General features: G+C 30.2%; 2 protein-coding genes across 8 annotated transcripts; both read left to right on the top strand.

Moving 5' to 3' along the window:
* The first annotated feature begins 318 nt into the window (after positions 1 to 318).
* Positions 319 to 2,926, top strand: LOC114166117 (RNA-binding (RRM/RBD/RNP motifs) family protein). 7 transcript variants are annotated; one of them, XM_028050784.2, is made up of 6 exons: positions 319 to 1,009; positions 1,126 to 1,317; positions 1,526 to 1,634; positions 1,721 to 1,757; positions 1,836 to 2,098; positions 2,193 to 2,926. In XM_028050784.2, the coding sequence occupies exons 1-6, from the start codon at positions 803 to 805 to the stop codon at positions 2,324 to 2,326; spliced, it is 942 nt and encodes a 313-aa protein (XP_027906585.1). In that variant the 5' UTR covers positions 319 to 802; the 3' UTR covers positions 2,327 to 2,926. The 7 variants fall into 7 exon arrangements, with proteins under 7 accessions (XP_027906585.1, XP_085523840.1, XP_027906584.1 ...); XM_085667714.1 differs by having other exon boundaries at positions 322 to 1,009; positions 1,126 to 1,258; positions 1,532 to 1,634; positions 1,852 to 2,098; XM_028050783.2 differs by having other exon boundaries at positions 323 to 1,009; positions 2,187 to 2,926.
* Positions 2,927 to 9,422: 6,496 nt separating this feature from the next.
* IQD17 (IQ-domain 17) lies at positions 9,423 to 12,440 on the top strand. Its single transcript, XM_028051975.2, has 5 exons — positions 9,423 to 9,887; positions 10,011 to 10,307; positions 10,419 to 10,664; positions 10,886 to 11,023; positions 11,228 to 12,440. Exons 1-5 carry the CDS (start codon positions 9,756 to 9,758, stop codon positions 12,047 to 12,049), a joined length of 1,635 nt encoding a protein of 544 aa, XP_027907776.1. The 5' UTR covers positions 9,423 to 9,755; the 3' UTR covers positions 12,050 to 12,440.
* The last annotated feature ends 4,993 nt before the right edge of the window (positions 12,441 to 17,433 follow it).

The following is a 17,433-nucleotide window of genomic DNA, read 5'->3' as shown; positions in this document are numbered from 1 at the left end:
ATTTGAATGGTGCTCCACAATGTCATGGATTTGGAGGACAGGTTGGAGCCAATCAATTTGTGAGGAAGATGAGGTTGAAGAGACAGCAAAATGGCTTGACTAAAATCAACATTACCACAAACATATTATATAATAAGATTCATTATTATTATTATTTTTTGTGTTTGGTGTGGATATAGAAGAAGAGAGAAAGTGGGTTACAACGAGAAAGATTGGTCTTTTGGTCTTTGACATTTCATTGGAGACAGCCTATGTGCCCTACTACTGTTGTGGGCACCCACTAGCAGCTTTTTTGTCTCCTTATTTTTATCATTATTATTACTCTCTCTTCTTCTCCATGCCCAACAAGCAAGCAACTAAGTTTCTTTGGCATGTAAATGTTTTCTTGTAAGAAAGTTTCTTTTTCTTTTCACTCCTTCGACAGCAATGATGTTTTTCTGTTAGGGGCGATGTGAAGTGTTGAGGAATCTGAGGAGTGTGTTGTTGCTGTGAATGTAGAAAAGTAGCTATAATAGCCTCAGAAAAAAAAAAAAAACAAAAACCATTCTTTAAAGTTAAGAAGGACTAGCACGAATAGAATCATGAGTGCACGAGTGTTTTCATTGATGGGTTTTTAGAAGAAACAACTTCTTAGCCAACCTTTAATATTAACCGTTTCTTCTTCTTCTTCTTCTTCTTTTCTTCTCCCCTTTCACCCTCTCATTGTCTTTGGATTTTGTGTTTTGTTCTTTTTCTGGTTTTGTATTTCGGATTTTTGGCTTCTTGCTTCTGTTGGGAAATTCCTGCATTTGATTTTCCTTCAATGTCTCAACAAAAGCAAGCTCAGATGGTAGGTGGTAACAACCAGGAGCAATACAATGACACAACTTTTACCAAAATCTTTGTTGGAGGGTTGGCTTGGGAGACTCAGAGGGACACAATGAGAAGGTATTTTGAGCAATTTGGAGAGATCTTGGAGGCTGTTGTGATCACTGATAAGAACACTGGGAGATCCAAGGGTTATGGCTTTGTAAGTTTTGTTTTACCTTCTGGATTTTGTGATAGTTTATATCTGCATGTTTATTCCATTTATGGTTGTACTTGCATGATCTTGAACAATGAGTCTTTGGTTTGTTGTTTCCCAAGGTCACATTTAAGGATCCTGAAGCAGCCATGAGAGCATGTCAGAACCCATCTCCAGTTATTGATGGAAGAAGGGCTAACTGCAATCTTGCTTCTCTTGGTGCAAACAAGAACCGACCACCAACTTTTCAGCATGGTCCCTTTCCTTACATTGTTCTTCCTTTTTTTCTCATGCTTTACCATTTTTTTCATAAAGTAAGATATCAGGTTATTTTGTTGAGTTCACTCTGCATATTTTTGCAAAAACAAGTTTGAGTTTCCTTGTTCTTTCATATCCTAATAGATTTAACTCATCCTAGGCAAGAAGGTACCAGCTTCAATGGTTGGTTATTTAGTAAATGTAAAACAAAATTAACTGTGTTATAAGAGAAGAAAGGATTTGAAATGTAAACTCACATTGTAGGTGCAGGACGGTTCAGGCCTCCACCTACTTCTTATCATGGTTCTTCATCTACTGCTACATTTTCCCATCAACCTCCTAGGCAATACACATTTCCTTATTCAGCTTACGGGTAACATGAACTTGTTTTAAGGATATGGTCATTTTTGTTTTCAATTTTCTGTCATTTTCTCTGATGTCAATTCAATCTGCTGACAGATATTCTGGATATTCACAAGACACATTGTATCCTATGGTAGGTGTTAATTATGATAAAGTTTTTACAAGCAACTACATTGATTCATTTTCCTGCATTATTATGGAACACTCTTAGGTGTAAACTCTTGCAGAACTACTATAATGTCTATGGAGTTCAACAATTTTCAGCTTACTACCCTTCTGCTGGAGCTTCTGGTGCAGTAGGGTTGATCCATAATATTTATCCCTATTATGGTCAATATGCACAGAGTATTCAGGCTCAAGGTTTTGGGGTTCAATACCCTCAAATGCCACAGTTTCCATTTTTGCCTCACCCTTATGGCTCCACTGGGATATTGTCTTATCCTTCTTCAGTATCAGTGCCAACTACTACTGCAGGTGATATTTTTAATGCCAAAACTTGTTATTTCTTGTTGGCATTGTTGACATAAACATAAAATTGATGGCTAAAATGTGACAGTTTCAGTAACAGGAACTGCTACCACAACTATAACACCAACAACATCAACAGGTATGACAGCAACAGTGGCTGGTAGTTCACAAGCTTCACAAACAGCTTCTGAACAAAATTCTACATCTTCAAAGATGCAGAACATGCAAGGCTAAGCTAACAACATCATCAAAAAGCTGAATTCAAATTCAAAATACAAGACATTTGTTAGATAAAGCTTGTGCTCCTAACCGACCTTAACCATTTCTCAATTTTCATTATGACAGAACTCAGAAGTCATCATCATCATCACACATGTTTGTTTTAGGAAAATAGGCTTTGTTTTAATTTTTTTTAAGTAGGTTGTAGGAGTAGGGGAAGATCATATTCATTCATGTATTGAGCATTGGGTAGAATCTAACTATTTGAGCTTTGGATTCTACCTTTTAGAGTAATTCAACCAAAGTTATTATTATTACTGTTATGTCTTGGGTGATGGGAGCATCCAATGACATAGTCCTTTGTTTATATTGCAGCAAATGGTTTCAAAAGATCATTTTATATCTTTTTGAAGCCTTTGATTGGGTGGTCAAATAGGAAGACTGCACTGCATTGAGCTTGGAAGGCTCAATAAGCTACCATGTATTTTGTTTTTCTTGTCATTCATGATTGTTTTTTAGTTTTTTCTTCAAAATAGGATTAGTCCAAAAGAAACACACAGCGTCTATTGTTTCTCTCTTTTTCACGTATAATCATGTTTTTACCATTCATCTTTCGCTGTCACGTCGCATTCCTTTTGTTTTAGATAAAGATTATTCTTCTTTTACATCAATTAAGTGTCTTTTACTCTCTGTACACTGCAAACGTATATGGAATCCAATGGAACTCTCATGTGTGGTGTCAATAGTTGTTTCTACCTTTCCAATACTTTTTAAAGCATATTATTAATAATATGCAGATGGGGTGATTGGTTTCACTTTTGTTGACCCCTTTTGAATTTTAGCTCATGCCTCAATTTTCTTACATGAATCTGGTTTTTGTTTTTGCCAATTTGACTTTAGATCACTGAATTCATACCTTTCTATCTATGAAACAGTGAAACATTTGCTTCAGAAATATAATTAATATCTACGTAACAGTTTGTTTTTATCATTCATCTATGAAACAATTGAATACAAAGACAAGTTTATGAATTGATTTGCCTAACTACATCTCTACTAGTAGGATGATTTTTAGTTTTACTTCTTTGGAACTTAATGTTTTTTTAGTTTACTCACTCTTAATAGTTTTTTGGAGTAATTTGACTTCACTGAGTAAAAAAAGTATTGTCGAAACAGAATTTAACACAATAAAAGAAACTCAAGTATATTAGTTCAGCTATCATTTTGCTGGTAAGAAGAAATATCACGACTTAATATCATTTTAATTAAAAAAATCAAATTAAGTTTTTCCATGGTTTTAACTTTTTTTTTATATAATGTCTATCGCTTTCTATAAAAATAGCGAGTATCATACTAGTTTATAATTTCCTGGTCTATTTTCTCATTGTTTTAGAAAAGTTTAAGTCACTTACTACTATAATTTTTAATTTAAATATATTTAAATATATTAATTTTGTAGCATTAGATTTGGGGAATTTATTTTTTTTTATAGGATATGTAATTTTAATTTTCTACTTTAAATAATAATTTATGTAATTAAAGAGAGACATTGAATTCCAAATTAGTAGATGAAAGAAAGATAAGTTAAAGGCCGAATGACACATTAGCGTTAGAAGACAAAAGCTAGATTCTGAACTAAAAAAACAAACCAAAACACACCATACTTTTCACTTCTTAAATCATGAATTCCAAAATCGAAAACTCTCTAATCCTTCAAATTATGAATAATTATTCGGTAAAAAGTTTGATTTTTCTTGCAATTTAAAGTTACACTTAAATTTTTCTTTCTTGCGATAGTTTTATTTTTTATTTTTAAAAAAAAAAATTAAACTTACTTTATTTAATTAATTTTAGTATTTCTTCCAACGATTTAAACAAACTCTTATTATGTAGATTTTGTTTAATTTATCTTTGTGAATTATGAATCAGCAAACAATATTCAAAGTTTACCATTTCTATATTATTACTTACAATGATCTAGTTTGTATTCCCATTACTAATCGACCAAATCATTTTCTCTTCTTTTACTTAAATAAAAATATATAACCATCTTAGTAGACAAAACCAAACTATATCTTGATAAGGTTAAAGGGTTTGGTTTTTGTAAATAGATATTTTAAATTTATGCCAAATTAAAGTTACTATATGCCATTTCTCTAAATTTTTATTTTAAAAGTAGTCGTTTAAGACTAGAAAAAGAAAGTAAAATTACTGAGACATAAATATTGTGTCTATTGATAATTTATTAAAAGTTGAAGTATTTAAACATTAAAAGCTAAAGTGAAAGAGAATTGGAAGAAGTCTACTTCCTATTAAGAGTAATAGAAAATTCAAAAAATAAAGATAAATTAATAAGTTATAGCGAATCTTGTTAAGGCAATATTCTTCTTCAAATATCCTTCTCTTCTTCCGTTTCTTTAAATCAATGGACGTATTTTTGTTTTCAAAAACATTGTTGTAAGGCCTTAAGGCCCAGTATTGCAGCAGTTAGCTCTGAAGAAAACAGGGGAATTTCTTCCTCCACCCCATGTTTCCTTCCAGCACTCCCTATTTTTTAAAATTCTAATTATAGTGATGGTGTAATTATAGTTTCAGATCGTACAATTTATAAATATTTTGGATTATATACATTGTGTAATTTTTATATTACGTATTCTATAATATGATCCAAATTTGGAAAACAGTCTAAAATACAAATTACATATGAATTGATATCAAAATTATATTTTGAAGCGTACAATTCATAATGTAAATTTGAAAAATAATTCGTAATGTGAATTATATTTTGAATTTTATAATGAATAATACAAATTTAAATAATTAATCTGAAATGTGAATTACATTTTCATAATACAAATTACATCTCATTATATAATTTGTAATGTACAAGGATTATCGAACCTGAAATTTACATTCTCCGTCTTTCTTCATTGATCTTTATTTATTTTTTTTTGGTACACTTATTATTATGACATTTTCATTTTTTTTTCTTTAATGGAAACTTATTTGATGTTTCTCTCGTTTCATTTGCATTTTTTAATTTTTAAAGTTTCACATTCAATCTTTTGGGGATGCCAGAAGGTTAGGTTTCGGTAGAACATTTTGCCCTTACTCATTCCCAGAATGCAAATTTTTTTTCCATTGAATCGAACAAGAACAGGGTCAAGATTTTAAGGAGAATCCAGGAAGGTGGAGGTGGAAGAAGAAAATGGAGTGAAAGTGGAGAAAAAAGATGGAAGAAAGTATGGAGGTGCCGTGGAAAAGAGGGAAGAGGATGAAAGCAAAATTAACTTTTTATTTTACTTATGGAGGTGCAGGAAGTATGGAGGTACAGGAAGAAATACCAGAGAACCGATGTAAGCAAGGTCCACTACATTATCATCTCTTCCACAAACATGGTGTGGGTCACGCACTGTCAAAGGAACTGACCCACCAAGGGAAAAAACCAAAATAATAAAATAATTTTCTTATATTTCTTTAAAATTATAACATTATTCGAAACTGATGATTATAATTATTTCTCTTCAGTCACCATGTCACTTGTCAGATAAGTTTTTCATTCATATTTTTTTCTTTATTTTTTTTCCCACAATTTTGAAGTTATTTACTTATGTATAGCAAGACCATGGCGGTATTTTTAAAATACAATAAACTAACCTTATCTCATTGAAATTTTGTATAAAAGTGTGATTTTTGAAGAGTTAGAAAAAAAAAACTGACCATTTGACTTGTTAATTTATAATTAACGGGTCAATAATGTTTATAATGAATGAATTTCTATCTTCTTTTTTTCACAAGATATTAATGATAACTTTTTAGAAAATAATTTATTTTCTTAAAAGATTTAAAATGTTCTTTATTAAAATACGTTATTTCATTAGAAAATTTTAAAAGTTTATGAAAATAATCTGATTAGATAATAATACTTTAAAATTTTTGGTATATTCTCTTTTCCATCTCAACTCTTTCATATATATTTTTCAACTAAGGAGTGATAACTCGACTTTGACACAGAAATGTCATTAGCTCAATCAGTTTCTATGATAGTAAAATTAATTATATTTATTTTTTATTTGTCAACTGATATTAGCTTTATCAATATATGATAAAATTTTTTAAATCAAACAAGTCCCAAGACTACCAAGGGAGATACACTTTATTTTTGTTAAATAATCACAACATAAATTACCTACCTGCATACAATTTTTATGTAATGTTATATCAAATTAAAACCAATACACACCAATTTTACAACTACATATAATCTCCCAATTCGATGGTTAATAACTTGATAAAACAACATTATTTTTATTTGTTTTTTCTCATGAAAAAATAAAATATCTTTTTTATCGATTCATTAGTATAACCACTACCCAATTGCTTGGAAGCACATATATTTATTTGACATCTTTATCATTTCAATTAAATATAAGGGACTGATATACCAAAATAATGTCCCACAAATATTAAATAAATATAACATTTAGTTGTTTGTATATGTTATTGGATATTTTATAATATATTATTGGATTAATTTGTGATGGTAGCATCTTGCTTCTGAAATAGGAAACTATTTTGGAGCCATAAATGCTTGACAAATGACTTCATCTCCTTGAAAGCACCAGAATTTTGAGTGTTCCTTCCTCTGCCTCACTCACTCCACAACACAACATGTCAAAAGTACAGATGCACCACATAAAAAAACAAACTAATTTAGTCAAGTGCATGGTTGGAAAAACACTTCATACAATGTTGTTGTTGTCGTCTCTGAATCTTCATTTTTTTATTTGATGAAACTGAAAATAAAGAAAATGTAGAAAAATAAATAGGTTGAATTGAGATTGATGATGATGTAGAGAATCTAAAAGAGTTTGACTGGTCTTGGTAGTGAACAATGAAGTAAAAGTGGGAGCTATGAAGTTGGGTTAAGGATTAAGACAATAGTTTCATTGATATTTGTGTCATCTGATTTTGCTGCAAAAGATGCAAATTAATTTTACCAAGTAAAGGACACATGATGATGCAGGTTCCTATGAGAGTCCACCGTGGTCCATCCCCCATCTGCTCACACCACGTGACACCATGAGACACCTCATTTTTTTAACCATTAAAAAACTAATTATTTAACTCCAAAAAGAAATACTCACTTTTTCTCATTCCATTATAGAAAAAGCCACTTTTGGGTTCTCTCTTCCCCACCCTTGCCTTCAATTATTATTCATTAACATTATAAAGCCTCTGACACTTCCACCTTTGCCACAAAAATCCATAACTTTATATTAATCTTCTTTCAAATTAATATTCTTTATATGCTGTCTCTCTCTCTCTCTGTCACTTAAATAATTCAATTGGGTAAACCATGTGCCACTCAACATAATCTTTATCTACATTTTAACTCATTATTTTATTTTCTTCTTCTCATTGGTCAAAAAATTTCACATTATACTCCTTATCCAGCCTAATATTAAAATTAAATAAAAAATAACCTTTCTTTTAAAATTTAAATTAGTTATAACTCAAATTGTTGGAGATTTTGATTAAACTACAACCAAATATAAATAAATAGAAACAGATTTCATTTACGAAACTTATTTAATAAAAACTAAATTAATTTAAATTTTACTATTATTTTAGTATAGCTAGTAAAATAAGAGGTGTATCTCATTTTATATATAATTTATTTTAATATTGAGAATTGACACGTAAAAAATTATGGAATACACAAGTAACTTTATAATAATTTACTTGTTTTGTTTGCAGAAGATGAAAGTTAATGTTATATATATTGGGTTGTTAAATGATATATAAGTGTAAGGAAATTCATAAAATCATTGAAAGTTTTAAATAAATGGATCGCATAATTTTTTTTATCAAGTTATTCTAATCCATTTTTTCTAAATAAGTTATAAAATTTGAATTTAGTTTGAGTTTGTTATCATCAAACTACTTTCATCTATTTAAAAAAGTAAAAAGAATGAAATATGTATTTTCAAATATTCAGTCATATTAATAAATTTAAAATAAATTATTGAATATATAAATAAATATAAATAATGCATATATTTTGAAAATTAATATTACTTATATTTTTTAATACTTAGCAATTATTTTATAAAATGAATTGAAATATTAAATTACAGATTAAACAGGTTAAATCAATATAAATCAGTTTAATTTAAGTATTAATCTTTAATTTGATCTAATTTTATTCTAGAAATTTATGTTAATCTAGATCAAATTTATATCGATTTTTATATTATTATACAAATGATATTCACATTTTTTTTGACGGTTTTTAATCTTATCATATAATATTTTTTATTTAATATTTTTTAATTTACCTTTTTTTAAAATTAAAATAACTATTCAAAATAAAAAACTATCTATAAAAAAAATAAAAATATAAATATTTTTATTATAAAAAATATTTATATTTATTTTTATAACGTTAATTTTATTAATTTTTACTGTTGTAAAAAAGTAAGCACATACACATAATGTATATTTTTTTACTAACGTACAATAAAATAAATCATATATTTATAAACATCTTGTTTACATTTTTATTAAAGAGTGAACACACGTGCCCATTTTATTTGAAAATGGATTTTGTTATTGTTATTTAATGTTGAAATTAAAAAAAAAAAATCATTTTCTAAAATAAAATATTATTTTTTTTGAACTAAAGTTTATAAACTTAAATTAAATAGTTTGCAAAAATATTATGTTTAATTTAATTTTGAACTAAACTTCAAAGTAAGATTGCAAAAAATTCAATTTAAAATCAAACTTATCTGAAAAATCAAATAAAATCCTTTTTCAGTTTTACTTTTAAGTCTAATTTTAAACCGTCAAACTATATACAAAACCTGCACACAGTTTATTTATTCACATTCATGGACCCAACAACGCCTATGTAAGCACACCTTATGACAGTCTGTAACATTATTTTATAATTAGAAGTAGAATTTAATTTAACTCTAGAAAATGAAAATATGACTGTGCATAATCTTTTTTTATCTTTTTTATGCTTCTTTGGTCAATAAGTGAATAAATATTCAGCATAATATTGAAATGTAATTGAATCATGATGCTTTACATATAGTTTTGTAAGGATTTTAAATGAAGGGTGGCTCAGATATTTCACTGGCGACAGAGCCATGAGGAGGACAAGGTTACTGTAGCATTGCTCAACTGTGTTGTTGTGTACTTGTTCAAATTAATAACAAAGACTGAACAAGAGCTCCATTAGTGTTGTGTTGGCCTTCTCCTTGTTTTTCCTTCTGTCTATTTTCCCCAGACAAGGTTAAAGGAGGTTGGTTGAGTTGAGCCTCAACCTTTCCTCTGTCTTTAACTCTTCATTACAGGTTATTTTCTGGCTCTTTCTGAAAGCTGTTTTTAGTGGTTCAAGCTGTAAATGCCGCTGTCTCTGAGATAGATTTACATGGGGAAGAAGGGAAGTGGTAGTTCGTGGTTAACTGCTGTCAAAAGGGCATTCAGATCTCCCACCAAAGACAGTGACAAAAGGAGTGGCAGAAGAAGAGAAGACTGTGATCAAGAAGAAGACGAAGAAAAGGTTCTTTTGTGTTTTTTTTTTTTTCAGTGTTTCATTTCTTCACAGATTAATTTAGTCTCAGCTCTTAGATCATGAGAATGAGCACGAACACGCACTTAGCACTTTTCTGTTTTAATTTTGCAGAAAAGGGAAAAGAGAAGATGGATTTTCAGGAAGACTCACATGAGTCAAGAAGGAGCGAACACCAACAACAACAACACTCAACAAAAGTCGAAGCATGATGTGGCGGCAGCAGCTGGTGGGGGTTCAAGGACAGACCAGGATCAGAAGCATGCACTTGCGGTGGCAGTGGCCACCGCAGAAGCCGCCATGGCGACCGCTCAGGCGGCGGTGGAGGTGGCAAGGCTGACCAAACCTGCTAGCCATGCAAGGGAGCATTATGCTTCTGTTGTGATCCAAACAGCTTTCAGAGGGTATCTGGTGAGTATCCTCAACAGATCTAAATTGCAAAGAAGTTAAGGTTTTACCAGGAGTTACCATCATAAATCAATTGATTAACTTGAATGAGTTTTGTTTTGTTGTTGTTTGAAGGCCAGAAGAGCACTTCGTGCACTGAAGGGGTTGGTGAAGTTGCAAGCTTTGGTTAGGGGTCACAATGTTCGGAAGCAGGCAAAGATGACCCTTAGATGCATGCAGGCTTTGGTTAGAGTTCAAGCAAGGGTCCTTGACCAGCGCATAAGGTCTTCACTTGACGGTAGCAGAAAATCCACCTTCAGTGACACCGCCAGCGTTTGGGACTCGCGGTATCTTCACGATATTTCAGATAGGAAATCAGTGGTAAGTGAGAGGGTACTTGTTTAAGCCATCATTAGTGGCCATTGATCAAGTTTTTTGTACTTCTTCTTGCTTTAAGAATCAACAGTTATGTTTGAAAAAGTACATTTTTTGTTTACATAAAGCAAAAGTATAATAGTCTTCATTTTCATAGTCCTACTCAAGCACAGTTGAAAAAATGGGTTTTCTGTGTTTGAATTGTTTTGTTTTGGTTGTTTTGTCAGTCAAGAGAGGGGAGCAGCATTGCAGATGACTGGGATGAACGTCCTCACACGGTTGAAGAAGTGAAGGCCATGTTGCAGCAGAGGAAGGAAGCAGCAATGAAGAGAGATAAGACCCTGTCCCAGGCCTTTTCCCAACAGGTGTTGTTTTGATCCTCTGAAAATTGAATTAATTTCATTGACTCTGTTTGGTGAAATTGATTGGGAAACGCTTTTATTGATTATTGAAATGGAATTAATATCATTGACTTGGTTCGGTGACTGATTGTGAAGTGTGTTTAATTGATTCTGGAAATGGCATTAACTTTCCTTGACTTGGATTGATTGATTGGTTGTGATCCATAGATTTGGAGGAATGGTAGGACATCATCGATTGGAAACGAAGACGAGTTGGAAGAGAGACCAAAATGGCTAGACCGGTGGATGGCGACGAAGCCATGGGAGAACAGAGGAAGAGCTTCAACAGATCAGAGAGACCCCATTAAGACAGTGGAGATCGACACCTCTCAACCTTATTCATATCTGGGAACCAATTACAGAAGATCACATCCAAATTATCAATACAACCCAAACCACCATCAACCACAAAGACACTCCATTGCTTCTCCACTCCACAGATCTCACCAAAATGGATCCATTCACCAGTCCCCGGCAACCCCTTCTCCCGCAAAATCAAGACCCATCCAAGTCCGGTCAGCAAGCCCTCGTTGCATCAGAGAAGACAGAAACTACCCCACCTCACAAACACCAAGCTTGAGGTCCAATTACCATTACACAGGAAACTTGTACCAAAATGGAAGGGGTGTTGGATCTGGAACTAGTAGTAACGGTGCTGCTACATTGCCGAATTACATGGCGGCGACGGAGTCTGCAAAGGCTCGAATCCGGTCACAGAGCGCGCCAAGGCAGAGGCCATCGACACCGGAGAGGGACAGGGTTGGATCGGCAAAGAAAAGGCTTTCTTTTCCTGCTCCAGACCCTTATAGCGTGGGAGTGAGTTATGGAAACTACGGGCACAGTTTGAGGAGTCCAAGCTTCAAGAGTGTGAGTGGATCACACTTCGGGTTGGAGCAGCAATCAAATTACTCCTCTTGCTGCACGGAAAGTGTTGGCGGTGGTGAGGTTTCTCCGTCTTCAACCGGCGACCTTAGGAGGTGGTTGAGATGATTTGTTGCTACTTTAATGAGTAGAAACATGGCCGGACCCATTAGGTCATCACTTCTTCGATTTCATTTATTTGGGCTTTTTGTGATGTTATTAGAGTTAATTTTAGTTTTAACCCAGAAGAAAGTTATTTACCGGGGTAACCTGAATCTGATGTTTAGGAGCAGGGAAACAATTTATTGTGTTGGTTTATGATTCGTTTTTTTCATAGTTTTGTTAAGATGGAAAGATAAAAAAAAAAAAAAGTGAGAGCCGTATGTGGTGGCCTACCTCACTTGGGATGTTGTGTTGATGTTGAAAGAATTGCCTAGACCATCTGAATAGCTTTTAATGGACTGTCCTGTCACAGTAGCATGTAATATTTCGTATTTTAGCATTGCCTTCACTTAGCAAATTGTACAACCCTCTTTCCTTTCATTGTTTTCTTCTAATCAAATTGCTTCCATCACCAAAAAAACATACCATTATTTATATTCTCCTCACACTTACCAGGTACGTGAGTCTCGGTCGATGTGGAACTTTTAACATTCCCTCAGATTAAAACACGATTCCTTGTATAACAAAGAGATACTTTCATGCATGTTATTAACAAAGAATGATTAATTTGCTCAGTATTTTGCACTGTTATGAAAAAGTTTTTCAGGCCTGCAGCATGAAAAGGGTATATAATAAGCAGATACGCTTGAGCATTTAATGAGAAGAGACCATGAACTGTGTCTTACGTTCTGTAGTGTTATACAACAGAATCTTTTTATCTTCAGTGTTGACATTTTTATTTTCATTTTGTAAAACATTATGCAACAAGAAGTTAACATATTTTAAAGAAATAAAAAAAGGTAAAATAAGAGTTAATAATAGATGATTTTTGTACTGGTGGATATGGTCTGAACAGGTATTGCATTGTTACAGAGACTTTTGCTCACTGAAACTCATAAATCAGAGGTTTCTTGGAATTATGAGCTGTTTGGGGACCCATTTTACTGAACACTACCACACTACTGGTTAGGTGCTTCCTACAAGGAACTTATAGGCTATATCTAATATTTGCATATTCTGTTGTTACACAAATAAAGTCATTGCTTCAAATTGAAACAACCACTACTAAGTACCAACCATTTCTATTCTAAGCATTCAGAATTAAAGCACATAAAAACTAACAACTCCCCAAACTTCTCCAGCTAGATGCAAAACAATGAAAACTTCTCCTATTTTTCCGTCTAAGTTTTGTACCAAAATCAATTTTGATTCACTTTAAGGTAGTTGAGGGGTACTAATGAATTTGATGTACATAACACAACTAAACAAATAGACTAAGAGGAAGATCATTAACCTGAAATGGAAGAAAGATAATAATTATAAACTTTGGAGTAATGTTACTCCAAATATGGACCAACAATGTTGAAGGCTTAGTATGGTCCAGTTGTAGGAAAAGGATGAAGGGTAATTGGAGAAGGCACGTATTAATTAATATAAGGGCCTCTGTGTTACTTTGATATAAATTATAAATTACTTATTGCTTTTTTAGGCTCCTTGAGATGTTGAAAAAAGTACAATCTGCTTCAATTTAGTCCTGGCCTAATTTATTAATACTTATTGTCTTTAACTAACTCCAAAGTGTTCCTCCATATAATCTTCCTATTCAACATTAAGCTACATTTTAATATGTGCCTCACACTATATTAGCCTAACCAGAATTAGTTAGGTCTAATTTGTAGATTAGTCAAAACAAAATTAGTTAGTGTTATGTCTAATATATATATATATATATATATGCAGATTTAATTTTTTATATGTATATATATTAATGGAAAATAGTAATAAGTTCAAAATGTCATAATCAACATGGTGCTAAGCATCTCAGGCCCTCTATTATACGTACACGGATAAGGATACAGAATTTTCTTTTTCCACCCCTATAATTTCTTTTCCCACCCTATATGGTTATAAGAAATTTATTTGTTTATTATTTGAATAAAAAATATTACTTCCTGTAAAGTATGTGAAATATCTTCTAAATTATATGTTCTGAAATATTTTATCGAAGAATACTTCCATTTTCTGTTTATGGAAATTTATAATTGTTCTTTTAAGAATGATTGACGAATTATTTAAAATAGACAGTTTTTTTAACTGTATTTTTTATACAGTTTGAAATGTATTTCGTTATGTATTCTATAATTGCATTTTAAATTCTAAATTATATAATCTGGTATTGTATTTCCATACCTTATCTGACCTTAGCCCAACCCCAAAACTTCTGTGACCAAAAATAAAGTCCAAAACTGGTTGTTGTTTAACTTTTTTATAAACAAAAAGGTTGACAAAAACTAATTTTATGGAACCCTAATCCTTTTCCAAGTTCATTCAATTAATCGTACTTTTTATATTTTGATATGAATTATCAATATATTATTATAATAAATAGTAAAAAAATGTATTCTGTGTTGTTATATGGTCTCAAAGTATAATTTTTGTTGATAATAATATCAAGTCTTACGCTTTGTCCAATGAACTTGGCCGATGAAACAAAGTTTTTCTCTATAATTTTTCTGTAAATATTTTCTTTTTTCTAAAAATGGAACTAATTAACAAGCATAAGTTATTTTATTTTTTTACATTAAATTTCTAATTTACGTATAAGTTAGCTTTGATTAGTCAAAAAAATTAGTTCAAAATTTTTATTTTCTTCTAATTGCATCCATAAAAAACAGTTATGCAGATATGTTGGTATAATATTTGTAAAAGTTAAGATCAATTTATTCAGATATTCCGTTATGTACTTGTGGTTGTATTCAATTCTTTGAACCGGTTTTTTTTTAAAAAAAAAAGAAAAAAAAATAGTTGTTCAAAACATAAGTCTCTCTTTAGATGACAATTTATTTTTATATAAAATTTAAAATATTTATAACCAAATATTCTCACTGGCCACCGTCTTTCGTTTCTTTTCATTCTCTTCCTTTTTTTTCTTCTTTTTTTTCTCATTAAAAATATGTCTCTCTTTTTTTCTAACTATCATATTTTTATTCATCTCTCTAAGTTTCTTACTTTTATTTCTTTTTAAATTCACATCCTATCTTATAATAGTAATATGTAAGAAATCAAAATTTTCTGAACAAATTAGATCTAAGAATTGATGAGTTGAATCTGAACTTGGATGATTAAATTTATGGATGTTTGAAATTATAAAGTTGATGACCCTTTTTTTTTTAGTTATGACTTTGGAATGTTAGCCATGATTAGTTTGGCGGAAACTTGGTACAGGTTGGAATGAGAAGTCAATTTATTTTTAATTCAGTTTTGAAATTTGGTTGATTAATTAGATTGTAGTTTTATTGAATTTAGATTGTAATAACTTGATAAATCAATGAAATAGAAAATTATCTTTGAATGATCATTTTGAATTGAAATTATTGAAAAATGACGCATGAGAAATAAACGGTTGTATTTGAACATTTTGAACTACATGAATTTTATGTTTAAGCAATACCTTTATGATATTTTTTATAAAGAATAGTATTATAATTTTGTTTATGTAAGACTTTTTTTCTCAAAGGAATATGAGATCAAGAGTTTCCAAATGAAGTTAAGTTAGACATTATTATGAACTTTGACATTTCAGTTATGCTGACACCTCAAAAAATACATCAATCATTTGTTATCACATGAAAATTTATTAAATAAGATAATAAAAAAAATTCAAACTAGAATCTTACTATAAATACCAATGAAAATATAAGAATGAATGATGCTGATTAAAAATCAAACTATAAGTATGACTTTGGCTATCCATATGTTTGTTGAGAATGGACAAACAAACTATCTCTTGTGAATATATTTCTAAACTTGCATTTTTGTTCATAAGTTGGTTTGGAATGGACAAACAGATTCATATGTAGCTCTTTTAAAATTTGGTTCAAACTAAAAAAGTTACTTTGAATATCCGAAATATTTGACAACAAACTAAAAGTTATCAAACATAGGTTTATTGAATGCCAACCTTGTGTTTTTTTTATCATCCTTTTTTCATTCCATTGTTGATGTTATTCTTCCTTGATAAACAAATTTTCCTTAAACAACAAATCAATACAAGGTCAATAATATTTTCTTTCAATAACAATTCATAATGCTTTATGTTTTTCATTTTTGGCATGCATTTGGCTCTAAAGAAAAAATGTGACTCGCGCAAAACTATTTTATATTATAAATCTTTACTTTGGTTAATGATTTATTATTATACTTATTGATGAAGTTTATATGAATAGAAATTACTTGAAGCTCTAAAATGAGATAAAATATGAATACTTGGTATGCAAAAAGAGATCGATGTTTTTTTTATGTTAATATATCGATGGTTTGATTTATGAGTAAAATGGAAAGATTATTATGCAAGTTCTCAATAGCTTAACATGTATTTGTTATCCATGTGAAACCTTATATGATTGTACTTGTTATATGAATAAATGTTTAGTGTTTCCACTCAAAAATTTGACTTGAAAGAATGAAAGAATAGAAGTGCTACTTTATTTTTTTAATCGATGAATGTATATATTAATATATATTTTTAAATATTTTTAACTTTGTTAACCTTTTGTTCAATATTAGTATGAAATATTGTATATGTAAGAGTTTTATAAGTGTGGTGTAATATTATGAGATTTTACAAAATTTATCATAAAATTTGTAGAAAAATATTTGTTTTTTGCGAATTTATATAAAAATTGTAAAAGTATTTTAAAATAAATCATAGTAACACAAATAATGCAGTATAATAGTTGTATCACATATGTCTAAGAAAAAAAAAATCTTTAAAACTTAAAAAACAATAAGTTAAAATTCCTAACCCATAAATATGCAAAATTCATATATAGTGTCCACCGACAAAGTCATTATGGATGTGTCATGAAAATATAATTACTTGAAATATTATTTGTGGAGGAGAGTGTGTTGGATTCAATTATGAGTAAGTGGTCTAAGTGCTATAATCATTTCCTGACCTTAGTACCATGTATTCTTAGAAAATTATTGTCACATTTAGCGTGATGAAAGGTAATTTATTATATAATAAAATAATTTCAAAATTGAAATTATTTTCTTGCATGTTATTCCAGATAAATTCATACTTTCATTGACTTTAATTATTTTATTTTTTGTATTTCAATAAAAGATCCTAATTAGCTTATAAATAACACTTGTATTATTTAGGATTTTAATAAAGTCATATTTCCCTGTTTTATTTTATTAAAAATAATATATTAGCTAAAGTTTAATAAAAAAGTTAAATATACACATTAGGAAATTGTTTATATACAGAGTGAATTATTATATATTAATAATATATGAAATTATACTTTTACTCAATTATACACGATCTTATAAAAATATAAAAT

The sequence above is a fragment of the Vigna unguiculata genome, chromosome 10, assembly GCF_037176805.1.
Source record: "Vigna unguiculata cultivar grain cowpea cultivar isolate G323 ecotype 2 chromosome 10, ASM3717680v1, whole genome shotgun sequence".
In the NCBI taxonomy this organism is placed as follows: domain Eukaryota; kingdom Viridiplantae; phylum Streptophyta; class Magnoliopsida; order Fabales; family Fabaceae; genus Vigna; species Vigna unguiculata.
This window is presented reverse-complemented; position numbering and strand designations above follow the sequence as displayed.

What these genes read in the sequence shown, in the direction of transcription:
- LOC114166117 (XM_028050782.2), top strand. Translation starts at nt 803, where the DNA reads ATGTCTCAACAAAAGCAAGCTCAGATGGTAGGTGGTAACAACCAGGAG. An exon ending in GATCCAAGGGTTATGGCTTT is followed by an intron (nt 1,010 to 1,125) that starts GTAAGTTTTGTT and finishes TTGTTTCCCAAG; the next exon opens with GTCACATTTAAGGATCCTGA. An exon ending in TTTACCATTTTTTTCATAAA is followed by an intron (nt 1,318 to 1,525) that starts GTAAGATATCAG and finishes CTCACATTGTAG; the next exon opens with GTGCAGGACGGTTCAGGCCT.
- IQD17 (XM_028051975.2), top strand. Translation starts at nt 9,756, where the DNA reads ATGGGGAAGAAGGGAAGTGGTAGTTCGTGGTTAACTGCTGTCAAAAGG. An exon ending in TTTCAGATAGGAAATCAGTG is followed by an intron (nt 10,665 to 10,885) that starts GTAAGTGAGAGG and finishes TTGTTTTGTCAG; the next exon opens with TCAAGAGAGGGGAGCAGCAT. An exon ending in CCCAGGCCTTTTCCCAACAG is followed by an intron (nt 11,024 to 11,227) that starts GTGTTGTTTTGA and finishes TGTGATCCATAG; the next exon opens with ATTTGGAGGAATGGTAGGAC.